The sequence below is a fragment of the Fulmarus glacialis genome, unplaced genomic scaffold, assembly GCF_000690835.1.
Source record: "Fulmarus glacialis isolate BGI_N327 unplaced genomic scaffold, ASM69083v1 scaffold15211, whole genome shotgun sequence".
Taxonomy (NCBI): Eukaryota; Metazoa; Chordata; class Aves; order Procellariiformes; family Procellariidae; genus Fulmarus; species Fulmarus glacialis.
This window is the reverse complement of record NW_009190998.1, coordinates 3,904-26,423: the sequence shown is the minus strand read 5'-3', so window position 1 is coordinate 26,423 and position 22,520 is coordinate 3,904. Positions and strand designations below refer to the sequence as shown.

The following is a 22,520-nucleotide window of genomic DNA, read 5'->3' as shown; positions in this document are numbered from 1 at the left end:
GAAGTTAGAGCTGTTAGACGAGATGTTGTGTGAAAATTCCCCTACGTAGCTGGGCCTCTCCTGAAGACCAAAAAGACTTGACAGGATTTTGAATATCTAGGCAGTCTTTAAATCTGAAGTGAGTGCTGGCCTGTGTGCATGGTTTGCCTCTCTGGCAATTCAGTATAGATAAACTTCTGTTCCGTGAGGGGTTTGACTTGCCAAGTAGGCTGAAATAACTACTGGAGGTTGATTTTTCTCCTAGCTATTTAGATAATTTTACCTTTTTTTTTTTTTTTTTTTTTGGAAGGCTGATGCCATTAAATATAGGGTGTCAAACTCATTTAGTGTTGTATTTGCTTCTTTTTAAATTTCCGGTGTAGAGATTAATCTCTGGTCTTTAGAAGGGGAAATACTTCTGCTTTAAATCACTGTATCATCTACCATTATCTAGATGTAGGGCCTTAAGCTCATGCATTATTCCTTGCTGCAGCGCAAGGCACTGTGCATGTTGGTGCTGTAGATGGGTTTTGATCATCTGGTGTTGCTTCTTTTGAAAAGCTAGAATAGACACAGGAAGACTTTCTTATTTTTAGCATGGTGTATATATTTTACTAATCTCTAGTTTGTAAATTTGAGGAGGACTGAAACTGGTGCTTGTTCTTTGTTGAAAGAGCTCATGTATTGGAGTAAAATACAGTGCTTCTTGGCAGTAGGAAAGCATGTGTTCATTTAACCGTTTAAACGTGCTGTAAAGGATCTTCCCTATCTGGCAGCGTGCCACTTTTCTTTGTGACACGAAGGTAAGCTGACAAGAAAAACAGTTACTTTAACTGAAAGCAGTAACAGAGTTCTAACCAAATCCTGGTGCACGCCAGTTTATAAAATGAGAACACAACTTAAATTTATTCCATCCAGTACAGTAGGCAAAAGTTACAGCATGCACTTGATTAAAATGAGTTCTTGGAAAGGAGGCAGGAGAAGCTGTTAAGTGGAGTCTCATGTTACCAGCTGGTTTGAATGTTCTTCTAAGAATACATATAGAAGCTTCCCGCATCAGTATTTTCATTGTACAGGCATGGTGTAAATGCTTTCAGATTCATAGCATGTGTTTTGCTTTTATTTCAGGTGTACTTGAAGGCACCTATGATTCTCAATGGTGTCTGTGTAATCTGGAAAGGCTGGATAGATCTACAGAGACTGGATGGTATGGGCTGCCTGGAATTTGATGAAGAGAGAGCACAGGTAAGACAGTCTGCCCATGGCTGTTGTGCCTTAGACATTTGTTTGTTCTTCTGGAAGGAAACACGCAGTCAGGTAGCGATCACACATTCCAATTTGCTTGTTTTCTGTCTTCACTTGGAGTACAAATTCCAAAGAAAATTTACAGTATAGAAGTTCAGAATTATGTGGTTGTAGCTAAACTAGTGTTTTAATTAGATCAAAATATTAGGGGCAGGAATCATCTGTAGTTTACAACTTTGTGGGTGACTTAGCACGATTACTATGCTACAGGGTAGTAAATCTTAAAGTATTTGAAAAGCTATGTCTGTAACTTGAAACAATTTAACTGGCGAGTCTATTCTGGCTGTTTATTTTAAGGTGGTTTTTGTAAGTAGCTTTTTGTTTTATTACATACGGGGAGTGTGAATAGGGTTTTTCCGTTTGTTCTTTTAACAGTAGTAGACTCTCTGCTCTGTTAAGGTAGGGCAGCTTTTGAGAAACGTACTTCCTATCTACCCACTTCCTACACCAAAGTGACTGTCTAGCAGCTGAGTCTTTGGACATGCACAAGAACAGAGTAAACACAGAGGAAATTACTTTTTAAGTGCATATAAGTTTCACTTACACAGCTGTAGAGTTCCTTAATTTAGTCAGACTCAAGACAGACCTTTGCTTTTGAGATGTAGCTTGGTAAAGAAGATACTTAACTGATATTAAAAGCACCAGGTTTGTGTGGGCTTCCACGCAGATCACCTGTCTCTGCAGTGGACAGTAAATTGGATGTAGTAACATCAGTTACCAAAGTTATGACTTAGAATCTATGTTTTATGGTGAACTCAGCAATTCATTTCTGTAGTTTGATAATTTAGAAATGTTAGAATTATATGAAGGCATGGTCCAAAGTGCTTCTGAATACAAGGGTTTGTAAGCACACAGAGAAAAGAAGAAGGGTGACCAATTTCCTGCAGCCTGTTTTTTTTTCCTCCAAGTTCTGTATTGGTACTCCAGCAAATGATTCTTAATAATTTACTCTGTACCTATATATATAGCCATTTTGTCCTAACTTCTCTCTGAAGACTTCTTCTTTCACCCAAGACTATCATGACTTCCCCTAACTTTTCTGGAAATTTGAGTAATTCACTTTGAACCATTGTTCAATGTCTCTTAAATGGTAACTGTCTTTTTTACCTTGATAGCATAATAAAATTGGAGCTGTCTCTATCTCCTTCCTTTTGTTCCATTAAACTCAGGGACTCACACCAACTCACTCATCTTAATAATTGAACTGATTTGTGTCACGCTGGTGATTCCCTTTGTCTTCCTTTGTTACACCTCATGTGTTTTATACATATGGGTGATTTTTGCAAAAACTTATTATTCACACAAACTGTTTGCTTTTCCAAATTACCTTCACTTTGTGCCCCCTGGGGGCACAAAGTCCGCTGGGGGATTGCTTCTGGCAGTTGTGCGCTGGAGCTGAGTTAAATAAGGATGCATTTTCTATTTCCACTGCGTGCCTCTCATTCTCAGTCCTCACTTCCTTGCAGTTTCCCTTTTAGTCGTTCTACAGGCACAGTTGGTCACTACGTAACAGGTAGGAACCCTTTGATTCCACCTAAATACAAAGAGCACTCCTCTATTCCGGGCATGCAGAACTGGAGGGCAGATTGATTAATTTGTTTCCGTTCAAGAGCTGGAAGTATTCAGATCTAATTTTACATGGCAATATGTATAGTTGCAAGCTTTGTGGTGCCTTGCCTCTCCCTAACTTAAGAAACCAATTTGCATGTTCATGAGATCATGTTATTGTGACTATGTTCTGGGTTAAATAGAAATACTTTGTGTCAAAACAGTGTCTTTGAAATAGTCACAGCCCTGCATGCTTTCTTCAGGATGCCTAGAAAGAGAGGGTACGCTATTCTGAGAATAGTCCTGCCACCTTTTGTTAATCTGCCAGAAAAGCCACAGAACCAAGCTTTTAGTTGAATGCTGCTATTCTCTGCAGCATTCACTTCTTCCAAAGCTGGGTGTTGGCATTTGAGCTAGCTAAGTTCCTGTTGCAGCAGTGTGTTCTTTGGAAAGAGAGTAACTGCTGTAGATTCCATTGATTAGAAGGCCTTTAGACTGTAATGGATTACAAAGCAAGGTCAAATGTAGACACTTGAGGATTGTGCAAGATAAATCCCAAGATTCTTGATCTGTGACAGTTGTTTGATACAGAGTGCTAAGTCTGAATGACTTTTGAACTGAGAGGAGACTGCTTTGAACGTGTGCTCAGAAGAAGATAGTATCACTCTTTTCCAAAATTGTATAGTTCCTGAAAAAAGTGGGCTCTGTTCCAAAAAGGAGGGTGGTCAGGTGACCTGTGGGTTCAATTTTTCTCTTTTTAATTTCCTGATAAATGTTATTGCATGCTCTTGGATTATTTTAGTTTCCTGATGTGTATACGCTGTCTTAACTATACTTAAGAATTCCTTTTTGCTGTCTTCAGAAAGTGTTTGTGCACTGAGCATGCGTTTTAGTCTTACGGATTTTTTTGTGAGGGAATGCACGCTCTCAGGTGTCGGTGCTTTCTTGGGTTTTGAGTACAGGGTGCTGAGCTGGAGGTATGACCCAGTGTGGATCTACAGAGATACGTTTGCACTCGGTCACAGGTGTGTAATTTGTTTTCAGTTTGTGTTTCTCAGTGATTATGAGGAGGACATTGGTCATCTTGCTACAGTAGTAGCGGTACCTAAGAGTAATGGGTGTCGTAAGGCACTATACAGACACAGAGAAGTAGCCACACCGTTGATGTTGCATTGTGGTTTTTATGTATGTATTTGTTAGTATTGTAAACATTTGGGCAATCTTTTACATTCTTCAGTTTCCTTTTTCCTGTATCTGTCATTTTGCTTCCTTTTTTAAAACTGTTTTAATATTGCTTGTGGCAATTGACCTAACTGCTGACTTTGATCCCAAAACAACACTGATTCAGAATGGGTTTAGGTGCCTCATACTGTGCAGTGTAGTGCCTGTGGTACCCACTGTCTTTTGTAATAAGAGGTCCTGTTGGCATTCATGAAACCCCCCCCTCATACACACCCCTTACTCCCATTTTCTGGAAGGCTTACCTTATACAAATGTAATGCTCCTGCATTTTCCTTTGTCTCTTACTGCTTCTTACTAACTAATGCTGGGATCGGATAAAATTTTTCTTTGCTGCCACGCTTTGGAAATGATGCTACCCCTCACCAGGTCAAAAAATATTTTAGGAAGAAAAGCCACATGCATAACGATGAAGTTCTTTAATTGTAACTTTTAAGCTAGTGTTGTTTCTATTTAATTCATAGCCTATTAATGTCTTACTACTAAGCAGTCTTACTTTCTGTTACTGGAGGCCCTGATTCAGCTGCTTGTTCAGAGTTCAGTGGGCTATCACACACAAAGCTCTACATACGTGCTTGAGTATCTTCCCCATTTGGGGCTGAAATTTCCCTGGATTTGATATTTATATATTTGAGTGTCGTTAAAAGACTGTTTCTGTCTTCAGTACTTTTCTCTCTTCTGTAATAGAGCATTCTTGCTATGTAGATTTGGTAGCGATAAATGGTTGTTTTCACGAAGTCTTTTCCTACCGGGCTGCTGGGGGGGGGAGGAGGTATGTGTATGAGTGGGGGTGTGTTTAAGCTTCTCTTTTTTGTTTTTCTGAGTTGGAGGGTTTGTTTTGTTCTGTTCTCATGATGATACGGCTCATGCTTTGCTTATTCTTCTTTTTCTTAGTAGATTCAAACCAGGAACATTTTTATTGATTAAAACTAAGATGGATAAATGATGGTGTTTCATACAGCTGAATTCGCTAGGCTGTAATTACTAGATTTGAGTGACATTTGAAAAAAGTTTGTTAAATTCCTGTTGTACAAGATCCTGAGATGTTTGTTAATTTCTGTTATAACACATCACCAGGAGTAGAGCAGAATTTTTTTACTTAAAAAAAGTTCTGATGCTTTTTTCTCCCCCTTTCTCAGACGTTAGTAAGCCAGTGTTTCAGCTGTCAACGTGTTCATTCTGGATGTCAGCATACTGATTCTTTTCCTATGAATTTCTAATTTTGTTTCTTTTGGTTATGACCATTTCTTGAAAATATTTTGGCTGAGGCTATATGTTAGCTATTTATTTCATGACCACTTTAAATGATGGTAAAATGCAAAAATCTTTCATAAAAAAAAATCTGTTTTCATTTAAGTCTGTTAAAAAAAAAGAGGGTAATAAAGACATACATAGCTTTTGTAAATTAGAAATAAGGCAGCTTTTCTGTAGTCATCTGGGAGACAAGCGTATCTATTTTCTCTCTATCCTTCTGCATTATTAAGAACAAACTTTCCGCTGTCTGACCTTAGTTGCTGTGCATTGCATGAACATTAAGATAGGGCCAAATTCTACTTTTAAAAGTAGGTAGTGTTAAAATGTTATCTTATTGGCAGCTTTAAACATTGCCTTTCAGCATAGCTTTCTGGGGACCTGGCTGTGCGGAGTTACCGATTGGCAGATGTTTGTATTTAACTGTGTTAGGCCACGAGGGGCACTCCTTCACATCATTTCACAGAGTAGCTTCAGGGTGCACGATTGTGCCGATGGCAAAAAAAGCAATTTAGCATTCTCTCAGACTAGAGATGCTTTATCTTAAATTAAAAAATTTATGCACTTAATCCCTTGGTATATTAAAATTTAGTTGGGTTCTCAGCATGTTTTTGTCTTCTAACAGTCAAGGTTAGTTTTTTTTTTTTTAAATCTATTGACTTGAAAATAACATTTGTGTGTATGTGGGAATCATAAGCAGAGTTAGTAGTAATTATAGTTGAGGAGTTAGGAGGGGGAGAAGCAATACAGTTTATCCCTTACAGTTTTGTGGAACCTCTTTAGACTTGACTCCTCCATTCTGAACTTTTTAAGAGTCTGGTGGGGAACAGAGCCATTTATTTTCATTCTGAGCGAAATATGTGCTAAAAGGTCTCTTTAAGAGAAATAATTTGTAACCCAATTAATAATGGCTTACATATTAATAGCACTTTATTTAAAACCTTTTATAACAGAAAATATGATTCAAAGGATTTTTTTGAGCATTAATTTATTAAATCTTATTCCTGTGCGTAAGCCACTGTTGAGAGTAAAGTAAACAACAGGGCTGTTGAAAACCTGCAGGTTTCTTCACGTTGTATGTGAATATGTGGAGGAGTAACTTCTGCTTTGCACTTCCTTATGCATCTAAATTTAAATAATTTAAATGATGCATAAGGATTACGAATGATCATACTGATGCACCGTCAGGAGCTTTTGAAAAAACAGAGGATTTATTTGGTTTGTAACTTAGATAGTTTTGGGTTTTTTTTAAATGACAGAATTAAATTACCATTATTTATATAAAGATGCTAGTGAACTCTATCTAGATATACCTGTGAATACTGTCTTCAAAATGGCTTTTATAAGGAGAATAAAATGTATTGCCTCTTTCATATAACTTGAGAATTCCTAACTTTTAAAAAAACAGCACCTTTTTAAACTACTTTTGAAAAGCAGTTCTCCTTTGAAAATATATTTTAGTAGTAACTAACAGCTTTGGTTCTCTCTACTGCATTGATGAAGGTGAGTGTAATTTCATTAACCTATATCGGCATTTGCTGGAACTTATGTGTGTTCCAGCAGATTCTGTAGGACATACTTGTCTTTGCTGCCAAGTGATCCCTAATATTCAAAAGAAATGTGATCTGGTAGAAACAAGGGTAGCCTTTCGTGTCACTCTGTGTCATCTGCTTTGGTAGCAGGAGGATGCATTGGCACAACAAGCCTTTGAAGAAGCTCGGCGAAGAACTCGTGAATTCGAGGATAGAGACAGGTCTCATCGGGAGGAAATGGAGGTGAGGGTTTCACAGCTGCTGTCAGTAACTGGTTAGTACTTTCCCAAAACTTTAGATTGTTTCCATTTATTTGTCTGTTTGTACAATGTTGAGTATTTTGTGTTTGCTGTTTGATGTTGTCATATAAAAATTGCAAAACGCATTGTTTTTAACTCTTGTAAAATGAATTTCAAGTTTTTGAAGTTTTGATAAGAATTCTCTGATTTTATCCTTTCTTCCTTTATGTAGATGGCCTTTTCTGTGGGTACTTAAGCTGTAAGGATACATTTGTGCACAGAGCTGCCATATCTCTCACAAAGAATACTTCAGTAGCGGAGAGAGGGATCTTTTGCCCCATGCATTTCTCATGAACACTGGAAAGGCTTTGAGAGCTGCAGGCACATAATTTTGTAGCTCGCTATCCCATGTTGTGGAAAACATTACCAGAGAATTTAATCAGATGCCACAGTCTGCTTTCTTGTACAGGCTAGTTTTATTTTCTTCTCACCTTTTTCTTACTGACGGGGGTCTTACTCCTCTGTTCCACTGGTGTAGTTCCCCGTATCTTGTTCTTTGCTGCTTTAGGGCCCCAGAGTCTTGAGTCTTGTTCTTTCTTGATGAGAGCAGAAATCACTGGGATCAAGAAAAGAGGAGCCAGAAAAGGGAATGGAAACCAGCTGCTCTGAGATGTCAGAAAGGCAAGAGCTGTAAGAGGACGAGTAATATATAAGGAGAGCTGGCAAGTTAAGGCAGGCTGTAGGTCAGGCAGAGAATAGGGAGAAGACAGAAACACTTTGAATTTCTTTCCCTTACTGACTGTTTCCTACTCCCTGCTTCATCAGTACAGCCTGACTTTACTATAATCAAATGTGATCAATCTGCTGCTTCTCAGGTTTTAGAAAATTTGATTATTGTTATTGCTAAGCTACTTCTGGCATTGTTACTGATAATTGAGATGATTAGACAGACTTTCTTCTCTTCCAAGTACAAGTGGAAGACACTGAGAACGAGAGGGAAAAGGCAGATGCAGAGGGTAATATCTCTCACTTTGAAGGGATGGCTGGTGTGCGTCTCCTTGCAAACACTGATGTAGCCAGGTCAGACGCGAGCTGTGGCAAAGGTAAAATCCTTGCCTTGGAAGCCTCACTACACTGGATCCTTGGAGCCACAGCTAGATTACCCGAATCATTCTGTCTCTGACACAGCATAGCTGGAACCTGCTTGTAAGTTCAGTTCAAAAGGAAGGTAGAATTAACTCAAAGCTGTACGTGAAGATCTGTGGCAGCCTGGCTTAATTTTAACAACACAGTAGGAACTTTAAGCCTGCCCTTACGTCCTTGACCTCAATTTACTTCAAGCTTTTGTTGATATATTTTCCTTTACTGTGCCCTTCTTCCCCACTCCTGTTACTACAGAGAAGCAGCCATGTGCTTTCTGGATGCTGAAGGTTGAAAAAGAATGAGGCTTGCTGAAATAACTTCTGGAGTTCTGAGACTTATTCTTTCCTCCAAGTGTAGAAAATACTTATTTGCAGCTCGGATGCGCAAAAACTCTTTCAATTAACAGTGAGATTGAGGTAATATGAGCATCTGGGACTTCAGGACAGGCATCAAAACTTGTGACACTGAGACACAAAAAGCAACATCCCTGGCCAGCTGCAGGAGCTGGATTCAATAGCTTCTGAAAAGACTCTTGCTTTTAATATGACAGCAGGCGGTTGTTATTAAATGATGTCCTTATTAGCTGCCAGTACCCATTTTCTTTTAAAACAACAACAGTCGTTGTCCCAGCTCTAAAGCACTGGCATAGATCACCTACAGAAAGGAAGAAAAGGAAAAATTACTGACTTGAAATATGTTTAAGCTGAATGAAAAACATTGTCAAAGGTACTTCAAACTTACGTGATACCAAGTACAGATTTTTAATAATTGCAATACACTTTGTTATGCGTACTTGATTTTACTGTACATGTTTAATATGTGTAACGAAGACATCTTTGCCTCAATTACTTGTAGTTCTGTAATTGGGTTTTACATTTCAGTTTTCATTTGTGTGTTTGGGGGAAGATGTCCTGGCCACATATCTGGAATGTTTACAGATGAGCTTTTGCACTCTGGATCTTAGGACTGCATAAAAATCACGATCTTTTGGGGCAGGGCAGGGTTGAGAGCAGAGATAGACTTACAGTGCATTCCTAAGGAGGAATCAGGTTTCCAAACCATGCATTGTTTCCCTGACTTTCACTTCAGTTGTATTCTAATAGAGCCTTCAGGCAGAATCAAATGAACTTTAATCAGTAAACACTTACTGGTGCTCATGGTCATCATATAGAATTCTCAATAGAAAGTAATGCATAAATGTACATTCCCATGTTTGTTGTATTTATGGCCTGTATCGAATTTTCCAATGCTCACATGCTCTGTCAGCTTGGAAATACGGTTTGTCAGTTGTACCCTTCTGACAATTGCATTGCTGACAGCTATAAAAACGTTAGTCCAAACTATATCGTGTACTGTTTGTGTCATTTCAATAGGTCAAATAGTATCTTTGGTTGCGCTACAGAGGTGGTACTTGAAGGTTTTTATAGGGCAGCTAGAAAAGGTGGATTCTAAGTGTGCTGAGTGAATTTTTATGTATGTTATACTACACGCAGATGAAGATCCCCTCAGCATAATCTTTTTAAATTGATATCTATACACCTTTCATCATTACTAAAACTTAAAATTTTTCTTCCCTGCTAAGTTTGGCACGGACAGTGAAACTCGGAATTGCCAGACCTGGAACAGGATCTCATCAGTGTTAATGATTGTTTTAGGAATTGCAACACTGTATAAAATCAGGATATTTCAGACAGTGGAATTACAGCTGAAATGCCTTTAATAGAGACCAGATTCTGCTTCAGAGGGGGAGGGAAGGGGAATCCTGCAGTATTCCACCCACTCCTACCCAAAACAGAGGCGCCAGCTCTTTGGAAACATTTATCCATCCAAAGCCTGGCAGCATATGAAAATGATCAGATTCAGTTCTTTAGTTATACAGCTTTCTGTGTAGAAAAGATTCCCTATTCTAAGTCTCTCTGTAGACTTCTAAAACAAAGTGGTATATCCTTGCCTAGGAGTGATCAGCGAAGATTGTTGAAAACAGTTAAAATGGCTTGTATGTGGGAGTTGGATATTAGAATGGTGATGCTTGAAGGGGGAAAAATAGCAAGTGCAGTAACGATTTAGGAATAATCGCTATACTAATTCTCATTTTTAAGTATCCTGAAAAAAAACAATGGACCAATAAAACAAACAAACAAAAAACCAAACCAAAACAAACAAAAACACCAACCAAAAAAACCCTCAGAGTGCTGTCAGGTTTGTTTGCCTTCCTTTCATCACATCGTACATAGCACAACAGATCTGTATTTTAATGAACATATTCTTTGCATCTGAGGGCAGAATCAGTAGTGGTTGGTAGGTTGTGCTTGAATTTCCAGAAGTGATCATGGTTTTGTGCAATTACGGCACTCCTCTAATGTAAATTTGATATGAGTGGATTTAGGAATTTTCACTGCAGTTTTTAAGTGCCTCTGAGTTGAACTGCGTTCTGTTATATTTTTAACATAGTTTCAGTTTTGAGTACAAGACACTGGGGTTTTTCTATCAACTTATGTAGCTTGGTCACATCGGATACCGCAAATCCTGCCTCGCTGTTCAGGATTCTTCTGTTGCAAAGATGCTTTTGAACTCAGTGAGTATCTTTAATTAATGCCTTCAAAATTAATAGTGTATTCCGATGGCTTTCCCTTTACAAAAACGTTGGAATGCTGAGACAGTACATGTTCAATGATATACATGAGGAAAGATCTTATCCCCCGTTAAAGACTATTGTAAAAATAAATGATTCTATGAAGCTTCATAAATTTAGGAGCACTGAGCTACTTGGCAAACTTGCACTATTTAATGGCTTCATACCGGTTGAAGGCAAAGTTCTCTTTCCATGAGCAAGTACCGCACCATGGGGAGCTTGGTCCAAGGCCATTGCTTTAGGGGTGTATCCTGGAACTCGTGCCATTGAACAGGTATATGAACTTGAAGTATTTGTACATTTCCCTTTGTCAAACTAATAGAAGAGAGTGAGGAGACTGAAGGGATATTAGGGAGGCAGATGCTTAATTTTCACTATCTCTTTGTCCCCTTGTTTCTTGGTCGAGAGAGTCAATACTAGTGTTTTCTTCTGTTTGGTATGGTTTCAGTATGAATGACCAGAGTTCAGTGTCAAGATAATAAGTGTTCTGCAGAAGTTACTGTGACGTTGCTGTCTAGACATGCTTGAATCTTTCAGAAAAAGCTTTTGATTTTTATTCAGTGTCTGGCTGTAGTAGCATGATGCAAAACGCGTTACACTGTCCAGAATGACTTTGAGAGGTTTAAACAGCCTCAGTTGGTGAAATTAGAATACATTGAAAGTAATGGCCTGTGTTCAGTCCAGAAAAGCAGCAAGCAGGTGCCTCCTGTCAGCTCTTCACTGGAGCAGAAGGGACAAAGCGGTGGATTTTCAGCAAGGGGGTGGATAAAGAGAAGAGGCTGTCTTGTGTGTTGCTGTGTGCAGACAGTTTTTTGTGACGGTTTGTTTTGTGTAGGCAAACTATAACTTCAAAATTGAAGTGATCTATTTGAGTGCACAGTTTGTCCTACTCTGTCACTCTTGAACTTAGCTAAAGATGTTCTACTGATTGCTTTACGTAGGGGTGGGTTGGATCTCTTCTCAGTTTTCCAACGCAATTTGTTCAACCAGCGTTCTTGAAATGTCCTATTTTTCTATTTTGTGTTCATTTCCCATGTTACTGCTATGCTCTTTATTTTAGCAACACTGTGAGTAAAGAGGCAGAGTGGTTTGCTCTTCCCTGAAACAGTCTAGTCTAGCAATCTGTCTGTTTGTGGTCTTGTGCTAAATATAAATTACATTAATGGCTAAGCAGAGACATTTTAGGAAACTGCATGAAATTCCCATTTTAAAAACCTTCCTTTTGATGAAAAAAACTAGACTGTTTTGAAACTTTAGTTTCTTCCACTAGAAATCCCTCTCAATACAAAGCACCAAAAAACCCCACCAACCCCACCCTTTAAAAATTGCTGGAGTAAAAATTTACCTAAATTTTAAATACTCAGTCCTGCCCTGGATTTCTACACATTTTCACTGTTTGTTGGGAATTACGAGTTGAAATGGGAGAGATGTATTTCATTTAGTTGTGCTGAAGTTAATAACTACTTATTGTATGTACTCTCCAAACTGACAATGATATAAAAATAGTATAACCTTTAATGCAGCTTTTTGGAAAAGAAACCCAAAGAAACCCAAACTGTTAATTCTTTACATGCAGTGGGTAGTGCAGACTTGGTATATGCTTGTGTGTGTATATTAGCGCATATATATATATATATATATGATTTATTTATATTCAAGATGAATACAACATAATTGAGAAAAAAGCATTAAAGTATGTGTGAATATGCGTTGCCTCAAAAGGTTCTACAATGCAAAGTACAGTACAAGTAGGCCAGTAACGTTATAACTAGACTGTTTCACAAGAACTTTAAATAGCTGGTATTTGTGTAAAAGTGCTATGGAATGCATATATCAGAAAAACAATTTGTGCTGTACAGAATCAATGCTGACTGTAGTACAGAGGAGATCAATCTTGCAAATCAGGGAATACTGTAATATAAGCATCTTCTTTCAGTCAATGAAGGTTAGAAAGGGGCTGAGCAACAGAGGAATACTGTCTGGAGGCAATCAATATTAATTACAAATTTATAACCTTTGTACCAGCCTTCAAACAATACTTTCTAAAAGACGGAGCATTTCAAGCTTTTTTCCCTTGGAAAATAAGTTTTCATACAAAAGTAAAAATGTTAGTCTGTACTTGCAGCTCTTAAGAGCTATACTCTTGCCGTGCTTTTTCCTTTCTTGGCTTGCTGTTACTTTAGTCCAGGTACCAATGTGGTGTACCAGAATCTGTAGCTTCACGATAGCTTTTCAACAAAGATGCAACCGTTGCAAAGATTTCAGGCAAAAGAGTGCATCAGGATTGGTAAGCAAATTATGTTGCTTGGCCTGGTCGTGCTCTGTAGCTCTCAAGCGGCTGGTGGTGGGAGAGCAGACTCAGCATATAGCACAATTGATGTGCGTTTTTAGTGGAGAGTACCCTGTTTCTAGGAAGTAGATCGTTGGAAGCTTGAAATGAAATCTTGGTGGAGGTAGGTGCTAAACGATTTTTATCTATGGCTTTTGTCAAGAAAATTGTTTATTTTGACTTTCAGTGAGCTTAAAAGGCAATGAAAATGGATGTAGGAACAAAAAAGACAATCGGGTATAGAGTTCGTAACATTAATCATTCTACAAGGACTTCAATCTAACATCCAGATCTCTTAGCAAATTTGAGAGACTGTTTTCCATTATTTGCATAATTTAAGTGGTGCTTGACATCATTAAGAAAGATCAAGGCTGCTTCTTCCCAGGTTCAAGTGGAAAGGAGAGGTGATTGCAAAATGGATGTTACGGCCAGCAAACAAAGCAACTTGAGAGACTGGATCTGGGCTACACACTGATAACTACACCCGCTAGGAGCGTGGTAAAAATCATATCCCCTACTGACTGCCAGCGGCTCGTAGATGCAATATGTAGCGATGATGGGGTCCCTTTGCTGCTGTAGCTGAAGTTGTTCTGCGAAGTGAAGATTGAGGAGAGTCTCTTTCTAAGCCCCCCAGAGACCTAAAAGCATACAGGGTGCTTCATCAGGCTATAACCGTGACCAGAGAAGTTCTGTTATATATAAGCTGTCATTCTTACTATGTTGTAGTGGCCTGGTTTTGCTGACTTTAATTCTGAGAAGGCTGAGTTACTATTGAGTAAGGGTAATTGAAGTGGAGGCACGGCCAGCATTTTAACCATATTCAAATCTCTACGGGGGAGGCTGTTATTAACCAGCAGCTCAGAGAAGAGCTTTCAGTTTGTTGCTGTTCTTGATGTGGGTCTGCCTCAGTTAGCAGGACTAATGTGGGAGGTGTGCTTGATTGTAACTGGTCATTTTTCTGAGTATTGCTCTCTTTATTTCAGGGTGGCTTTTTTTTTTTGTTTAGGGTTTTTTTTGTCCTGTGGTTGTATGCTTTTTAGAAAAGTATCTGCAATGTGTTCTCAGGGTTTTTTTTTTTTTAATCCTTTTCAGGAGGTTGACAGTCCTTCTAAGAGAATCCAAATGTTCACTGTTTAGTTTTTCATAACATAGCCTGATTTTTCACTTATTTAGTAAATTATAGATGACAGATGCCAAGGCACATAATGCATCTGCTCTGTCTGTTTCAGCAGTATGGAGTTGCCAGAATGCAATTAAAGAATTGCAGTGGAGTTGTCCATGGAGAGACTTTATTTTGGCTAGTCTTTGTGACAGCCCTTCTTCAAATTATCTCCCTCCTCTTCACCAGTGTCCCAAGTTATATATGCAGTGCATATTGTTGTTCTTGTGACTTCACTGCCTAGTATTCAGAGGTCCCAATTTTGCCTGCTGTTTTTTTTTAGTGATTCATCGAAAGGGAGGGCCATCTTCATGGCAACCCCATCCATCCTTACTAAATTTACCTCCAATTTTCCCAGTTCTGCTTTCTCAGAGCTATCGTGTAAACCACACGGTGGGACTGCATTATCTTTTCCTGATGAACTCATGTGGTAAAAGGAGTTGGTTTCCGCAGGTATGTCAGAGGCCTCTGAACATGCACAGGAAGGGGGTAGTTACAGATGCTTTCTCAAAGCCAGCTTAAGGAGTTTTATTGGCACTTTTGAAAGCACAATCAGCTGCAGCGTGGGTCAGGATTGAGTGGCTGGAGGAGGAGGATGGTGTCTGACTGTCTTGGCTGCTGGAGGAACTGCTTGTGTGCCACCTTCCTTAATTGCTATTACTCTTAGATCTGTTTTACTTAAGTGCCCCAGTAACAGATGTAAATGCTCCAACATGATCCTTGTCCAAAAGAGTCACAATTCTAAGTTAATGATTTGATGACTTGAAGCTGTCTAATTTATTAAGAAGAAAATATTACGACTCTTAGCCCATACCAGTTAGCCTGTGTTTAGGCTTGGGAAAAGCTCAGAGGTAACAGGGTTGAAGAGAAAAGAGATGTAAGAGTATTGCAGGGGATACTTTTTGCATTTGTTTACCCTCAAGTCAAAATGATTTTGTTAGTAACTTTTCTCTTGGTTGTTAGTATGTTATTACCGCTACGGTATCAGCATTATGAGTTCAGCATGAATAAATTTAGAATAGCGTGTTATAGGAGGCTTTGAAATGTTTTTTTGCCAGATACGTTCCTGCAATTCTTTCAGTCGGTCATCATACCGTCTCCAGCATTGGAGGTTTTAAATGGCTTGTGGCCAGTAATAATTCCTTCCGTATTGCAGAAGATTTGCATGGCTTCATGAAAGCTGAGTGCGAAGTATTTTTGGGTATTGAAACTCCCTATGTGTCCATCACATTAACTATACAGTTTCAGGATATTTGGAAGGAAACTGGCAGTGTTGGTTAAAATACATTCATGTTTAAGGAAATTACAACTGTGGTGGGATCTGTGTACTATTTACAAGTTTTTCTTGCAAACAAATATTTGTGATCCTTTCACTAAATAGCAGATGAGTAACATTGGAAGTAGTGCTCCTTCAAACTTAAAATCAGCGTTTGAGTGAAAAATAAAATATGCTGAGATAAGATGAATAACTGCTGTTTTCTCATGACTCATTACGCATGACTGATGGCCGAGTATTCCATTTCCCAATGGCAAAGATAGATGCATTTTTCTTAATTGAAGCAAGTCTCCCTAATCTTTTGAGAAGCTGAGCTCATTATTCACTGAGAGTAATTCTGATGCTTCTGCATGGCATCGTAAGGTATGTGTTTCAAAAATTATAGCAAATACTGCAATACATAGAATTGATTAGCTATGCTGAGAGTATGAGACCCCCAAATTGAGAGAATTCTGGAAATTGCCATTTTTACATCTGTGAAAGGGAACTTTTAGCTTCCTGTAATAGACTGAGGAGAACTACCAGATACTACCGGTAGTCACACTCCTCCTGCAAGTGAGTGTTAAGGATCTTGTGGCATTTCTTACGAAAGTTGTATTTTGCCCATTGTCTGGACGAAAATATCACCCGATGCCTGATGCTCCACAGTGTACTTTCTGTCTACATACAAGGTGATTTCTCCCGTCTTTTACAAGTGTTTTTTATTTTTTAGACACATACATATATGGTGATTCTACAGGGGTTTTTTTCAGCCTGTAAAGCACAGTTGTAGTTGTTACATACTGCGCACATGCGCCTTGGTGGGATGGTGACTGATAGAATAAGCATGTTTCATGTGTATGTATTCTTGCATAGTAGTTTAGCACAAGTAAAGGAGGGTGTCTGAGTCAGACGGAGCTGTCATTCCAACATGTTGCAGTTGCTTGTGTAAATCCCCACTTACTGAAATGCAAAATTACACCTTTATCCACATATACTAGTGTAAGATATTGTAATGACTGCTTTCGGTACATTTGAGGGTAATTTGTCATGCCTTTTGCATATCACTTGAAAGGGCAAATCTGGTAGTTGTTCACTAGTGGCTTCTGCAAACTCTACAAGTAGCAATGAGGTCATGAATCATGTGAATTCTTTCATATGTTTTGAAAGAAAAGGCCACTTTAGGCAGAGCATAAATGCAACCATATGCCCATACCTTGGAGTCTTCACTGAAATTTGACAATAAAATTGCTGCGCATATGATTTGTTTTCTGAAGAAGAAACTCTGTTGCTTTTAGAGCAGTAGTTGTAGCAGCAATTAACTTGCTGGTTTTTTCTAGTTAAGTGTAAAAATGTTTATCGAGTACAAAATTGGTAACTAGATTGGTATAAGTAAGATTTTGGTAATTCTTAAAGACAGTGCATGCCTTTGTTTCCTTTTAGAAGAAAGAGGCAGCAGTTAAAACCAGAAGAAATCTTGTTACAGTCTGTTCAATAGGAGAAAAATATGCAAAGTGGAACTGTTATCCTTTTGTTAATCTTAGTAGAACTCTTACATTAATGAGGAAATATCTATTTAGATTTGTTGAAGAACCATTTTGTATTGAGAAAAATCTTTACAGCACAGTTTACTTTCCTGTTGAAGGAAAAAAAAAGTGCAGGCTTTCCCTTGTTAACTTTTCCACCGTGATCTTGATAGTCAAAGCTGAATGATTTGGCTTTTGGAAATAATGTGAAAATCTCAATTAAATGCCATCTCCCAATATTCTGCATCTCTACAAAGAGGGTAGTTTGCAAAAGTTGCTTCAGGGGCTGAAAGGAATACGCCCTTTAGCACTTAAAATCTTCAGCGCTGTATGCGATTACAGCTGTTAGTTTTAACACGATTCCTCGGAAAGATTACTGAGAAATCTGTGGGTTTGTGCACCAGCAGTGATGTCGGTTGTCATGATTCGGAGTTCTTCTGCATGTAGGAAAAGCAGATTGTTTCCTTCAGTCAGAGTATGACCAGTGCAGATAGAACAGAGCAAGAGAAGATCATGTCACCCCTAAATATCTAAAATGCAACCAACAACACTACTGGATACATAAATGTAGTAGGTAGCAATTGTGATATTTAAAATAGTGAGGGTGTTTCCAAAACAATAATGGCAATACATCCACTAAAGAAAGTGCAGGAGGGAATTGTCTTCTCTGGAAACATGATGATTACTAGAGGGATTTATTGAATGAACTCTGTGCATCAGAATGCGATCATTGCACATGAAGGGAAAACTTTAAATCGGTATTGAAATAGGAGAAGGAAGGAAGCAACAGTTCTCTGTTTGGGTGAAGCTAACCAATTGCACTGGGAGCATAAAATTAGGCAGACAAGAAAAATGGTAGATAAGGGAGGAAGAAGCGAACAGAGAAAGAAAAGTCTAAATTAGAGAAAATGACCTTGGCAGTACGTGCCAGAGCGTTTGGGAGCTGACAGACTGGGCTCGCTTTCGAATGGGAGCGAACTAGCAGCAGGCTGTGTAACTGCCGCGCGGGCGGGAAGGCTTCCTCTCTGTCAGTAAATATGACTCAGAAGAGCCCCGGGAGCACCTAAGAGCAGCACTCGTGTCGCTGTTAGTCACAGTTCGGTTGAAGTGCTCGTATTGTTCAGTGCGATGGTGTAAACGTGGTAGTTGCTTAAACTGCGTATTTCAGTGGTAGAACTGCCTGCATTGTGTCTGCTCCCGCCTCTTTCAGCAGAATACGAGAAGTCTTTCAAGGGAGGGAAGCGGTCCCTTGTTTTGCATTTTTTGGAGAGCATTTTTTTTGAAGCACTGAATGTGGCAGGTTATTGCAGCTGGTGAAACTAATGGAGCTATATGGAATAATGTTTGTGTAGTGAAGCCTTCCACCAGCTGAGAATGTGGCCCTGATACTATTTGGGTCGCATGATAGTTACAGGCTGAGGTGCCAACTATCCATTCTGTAAACATTAAATAAAAGTATCAATACTAAAATGTCTTAAAAAGCAGCTAGCATGTATTAGATGTTCCCAGAATCGAAGTATTGCTTTAAAATTTAAGTATATACATGTTTTTAAGTATTTACCTGTGGCATTTGTGTACCTGAAAGCAGCCTGCATGTGTACAGGTGGAGAAAGTAGATAACAGTGTCTTCTACTGTGACTGATATTACTATGACTGACCGTCCTTAACTTCCTCTTTAAAATGCCATCAACTCAAACTGTTTAACAGAATCGTTTCTTTAAAGGAGAACTTAACGTTACTTTTTTTTTAATACAGGGGTGCAATCATAAGTACCAGAGTTTTCTCAGTTTTGTATTACTGCTAACTTTACAGATGCACCAAAGAAAAAAAAATGCATGCTGCAGTAAAACCTCAACTTTTAAGAAGTGTTAAAATGTGTGTCAATCTACAGATTAAATTATGCTAGCGTGTTATCATGTTATAAGTCTCTTTATTCCAGAAAAAGCTAAAGTAAATGTTTCCCACATAAAAATACCGAGGGGAGATTTATTTGGAAGTGATGTAACGTACTCTGCCATCTTGCATTGTAGTCTTTCTCCCCAGAATCTTGATCCTGAAAACATTTACAGAAAAGGTTACAGAAGGGAATTTCACAGGAAAGAAAATGTGTTTTGGAAGAAGAGACACAAAATTGTTGCTTAACTATTCTGGAAGTCTCTTGCTGATTGTTAAAATGATGTTGAGAGGCGTTTCGGCCTGGCTGCAGGAGGGCCTCTGGGGCAGTCTGAGTGTGTGTGTGTGTGCACCCTCCCTCCCGAGAGTGCCAGCCGTGCCTGCCCCAGGCTGGAGCACCAGCGCTCTCTGCCCCTCCAGAGAGAGGACGGTGCCCGGCTGCCGGGTCCACAGCCCTCCTCTTAATTCCTCTTGGTTCTGGGGGATTGTTGAATTGAGGGGGGAAGAGAATGATTTTGATGTTAAAAATTAATTCATTGGTTACTGTTTGAAATACAAAGTCTATGCCTTAAAATTGATTATTGTTTTAGTCGTGTGCGTAATACACTTAAGAAATTAACTAAACTGATAATAATTCTAAATCGTTTTTTGATTGTAAATATGTGTTTACTAATGCAGGCAAGAAGACAACAAGACCCTAGTCCCGGATCTAACCTAGGAAGTGGCGATGATCTCAAACTACGTTAATCGACAGCAGCAGGCGTACCGTGGGTCTGCACACATGCATTGCTTCTACTTGGCAAAGGATTTAATAAAAGACCAGAAACTGTGATAACTGGGTATACTATGGTCTGTTTCCTGACCTGCGGCAGTCAAAATCACCATGAACTGCCATGGTTTGCACTATGTTTATGTTACAATACCTGCATTTCCCATTTTAAGCATGTAGCCAGTGGCAATTTGAAATTTTGTTTTTCTATGCAAACTTATTTTTGTTGGCACTATTTTAGTGAAATGGAAACTTATGCAGCTATAAAACCATTTTTCTCAACTGTAATAAAAATTGTCACTTAAAAATAGGTCAAGATATTACAGATTTAAAACTTCTTTTTTTGGTTTGTGTTTTGTTTTTTTTTTTTTTGTAAACTGCTGGAAGCCAATGCATTCCAAGCTTAATTTTTTTAATATGGGCTTTTGGAATTTTGATTGTCCTTATTGTGCTCCTGCTTTATTTTAGATACGCATTCTTATCTTTCTTTCAGTTTTCTTTTTTTCTAAATTTGCAAGACCTTCTTAAAACTGCTGACATTATTTTGCATTATTTCCAAGCTAAACCCAGTGAATCAGAGCTGTTGGAATCAGTTTTCAAACTTTGTGGGTTTGTAAACGTTACAGTTGCAGTATTCTTTTAACTGCTAACAATTCATTGGTTCCACTTTTTAAATGATAAAATCTTAAAATATATATTTTCATGCATTAATGCATTCTGCCCCGGTATCTGTCTTAGATTTTATTCTGTATCAAGTGAGTTTGGGTGGTTATTATACCCCTGTATATAGTACTTTACTGAAACTCATAGGAAGTCGCAGGCTGGCTTCTGTTTTATTCAGGGATTTTTTTAAATAGTTCTTAAAAGGGATACTGCAACTCTACAATCAGATTCAACAGCGTGTTAAACTGGGAACAAAAGTGATCAGCTGCCAAGGTGATATGTATTAAATCATGTTTAAGATAGCTGCTTTAAGTATATTTTATATCTTAGGCTTTTTGTAAAGTTGTGCTGAATGGTGAAAAGTTGAGATGAGGTTGTGTGCAGAAAATCTCATACTGTGCATAGGACACTTCTATTAAATCTTATGCAAATTAAGACTACATTGCAGTATATATTGCATTTTCTAACAGGGTAAGATTTGGGATGAGTTAATCTGTGTGAATTATCTTGTTTTATTTGGGGTGATGGCGAATGGACTTGTTCCAAATTTTTCATTGCATCCAATATTTGAAGAAAATCGATTGGAAATGTGATGTCATTTGGCTTTGTTAAAATGTGGTGCTTCCTGTACAGCTTGATTAATTAAAATGTCACTTAAATACCTTTTTAAAATAGGTGATCTGACTTCAGTATTTTAAGAATTATTTTGAAGGTAGAAACTCTATACGGTAGAACAGTTAAATCTCTATTAAATTCTATAATTAAGATAATTACATTCCTCATTAATGGCAAAACAATTGATGCAAAAGAGGTCTTGCAAAAATGTAAGCAGATGTCAATGTGAAGGAGAATCTTTGTATGTTAATAATATGCATATTTAACATTCACTTAAAAATGTCAATAACTGTAAACTGTGAGAATGTCATCAAATAGAAATATTTTGATACTTCAATTTAAATGTGATTCACCTGGAAGATAATCTTTTTCACTCTGTGGCCACGTGTTCTTCTTGCTCTTCTTCCCCCAAAGAAATAATTTTTCTAAAGTGTTTCTGCAATGAGTTATTTAAGGGAACACGCACGCATCTGCACGCATCCCTAGCCTTGGATCTTCTCTGCCATCTGTGTATTTTTGATGGAATAGTCTGAAGATTTATTTTAAAAGGTTTTCCTAACGTTTCAGACAGTGGTTTTAAAGCATAAGTACACAGGAAATTATGCTATCAGATATTTACGTTGCTATCTTTGTGTAAATACTGAACTTTCCCTATCATCATTTAGCATTCTGCTGCTTTCGATATCTTAATGCTGGCATTAAGATCACAAGCCCTTACCCTCTGCTGGTTAGTGCAGACTTTTTAAAGTGCATTTTAAGTTATTGATGCAATTTGATATTTTTCATAATTTCTATTTAAACTGAAGTTGCATCATCTTTCTTGAATTCATCTCCTGTAAGAGTTGCCTTAAGCTACAAGATTGCTTTTGCTACTTTTTGTGTTGTATGTTTAACTTTCATAATAAACTTCTGTGTAGTGAAAACACGTTCCTGTACGTTTATTTCTGACATCCTGGTAGTCCACGCTGACATGTTAGGTGTTTCTGGGGTGACGATCCAGCCTGCTGCCAGCGGAAGGCTGCCTCGGTGTGCGTGGCTAAAGCAATAGTGACATCCAGTGGCCACCTAACCAACCCCAACACCCCCGTGTTCAGGGACTGTATTCACGGCACGCTCAAAACTTCTAACGTAAGGGCATACGTTGGGGAAAACGTGGATTTTGCTGCCCTAAAACTCTTGTGGCTTTTTATGACTGACATGCCCTGCTTACTCTGAAAGCATGTATCTGCTTAAATAACCCTAAGAAATTTTCCTTTAATCTTACTGCGTTGTAATGGTTGTGCGCGCTTGTGGAAGAGCATTGTTTATGGGCATGTGTTTATAGCAGCCGTTAAACCTTGCTAATTACGCTGCTTTGGATGAGGAGGAAAACAAGGTAGTTTGCACGTTGAAATTGAGGAAATGGGGAAATGTGGTAAAATACTGTGGGGGGGGAAATATGAA

General features: G+C 38.4%; 1 protein-coding gene across 1 annotated transcript in view; it reads left to right on the top strand.

Annotated features, from left to right (window-relative positions):
• Window positions 1-21,064, top strand: part of CBFB (core-binding factor, beta subunit) — a 39,010-nt gene extending 17,946 nt beyond the window's left edge. The window contains exons 4-6 of the mRNA XM_009586527.1: window positions 1,108-1,224; window positions 7,002-7,097; window positions 19,709-21,064. Coding sequence (XP_009584822.1) covers window positions 1,108-1,224; window positions 7,002-7,097; window positions 19,709-19,777 — 282 coding nt within the window. The 3' untranslated portion in view covers window positions 19,778-21,064. The remainder of the gene's footprint in view (window positions 1-1,107; window positions 1,225-7,001; window positions 7,098-19,708) is intronic.
• Window positions 21,065-22,520: the final 1,456 nt, after the last annotated feature.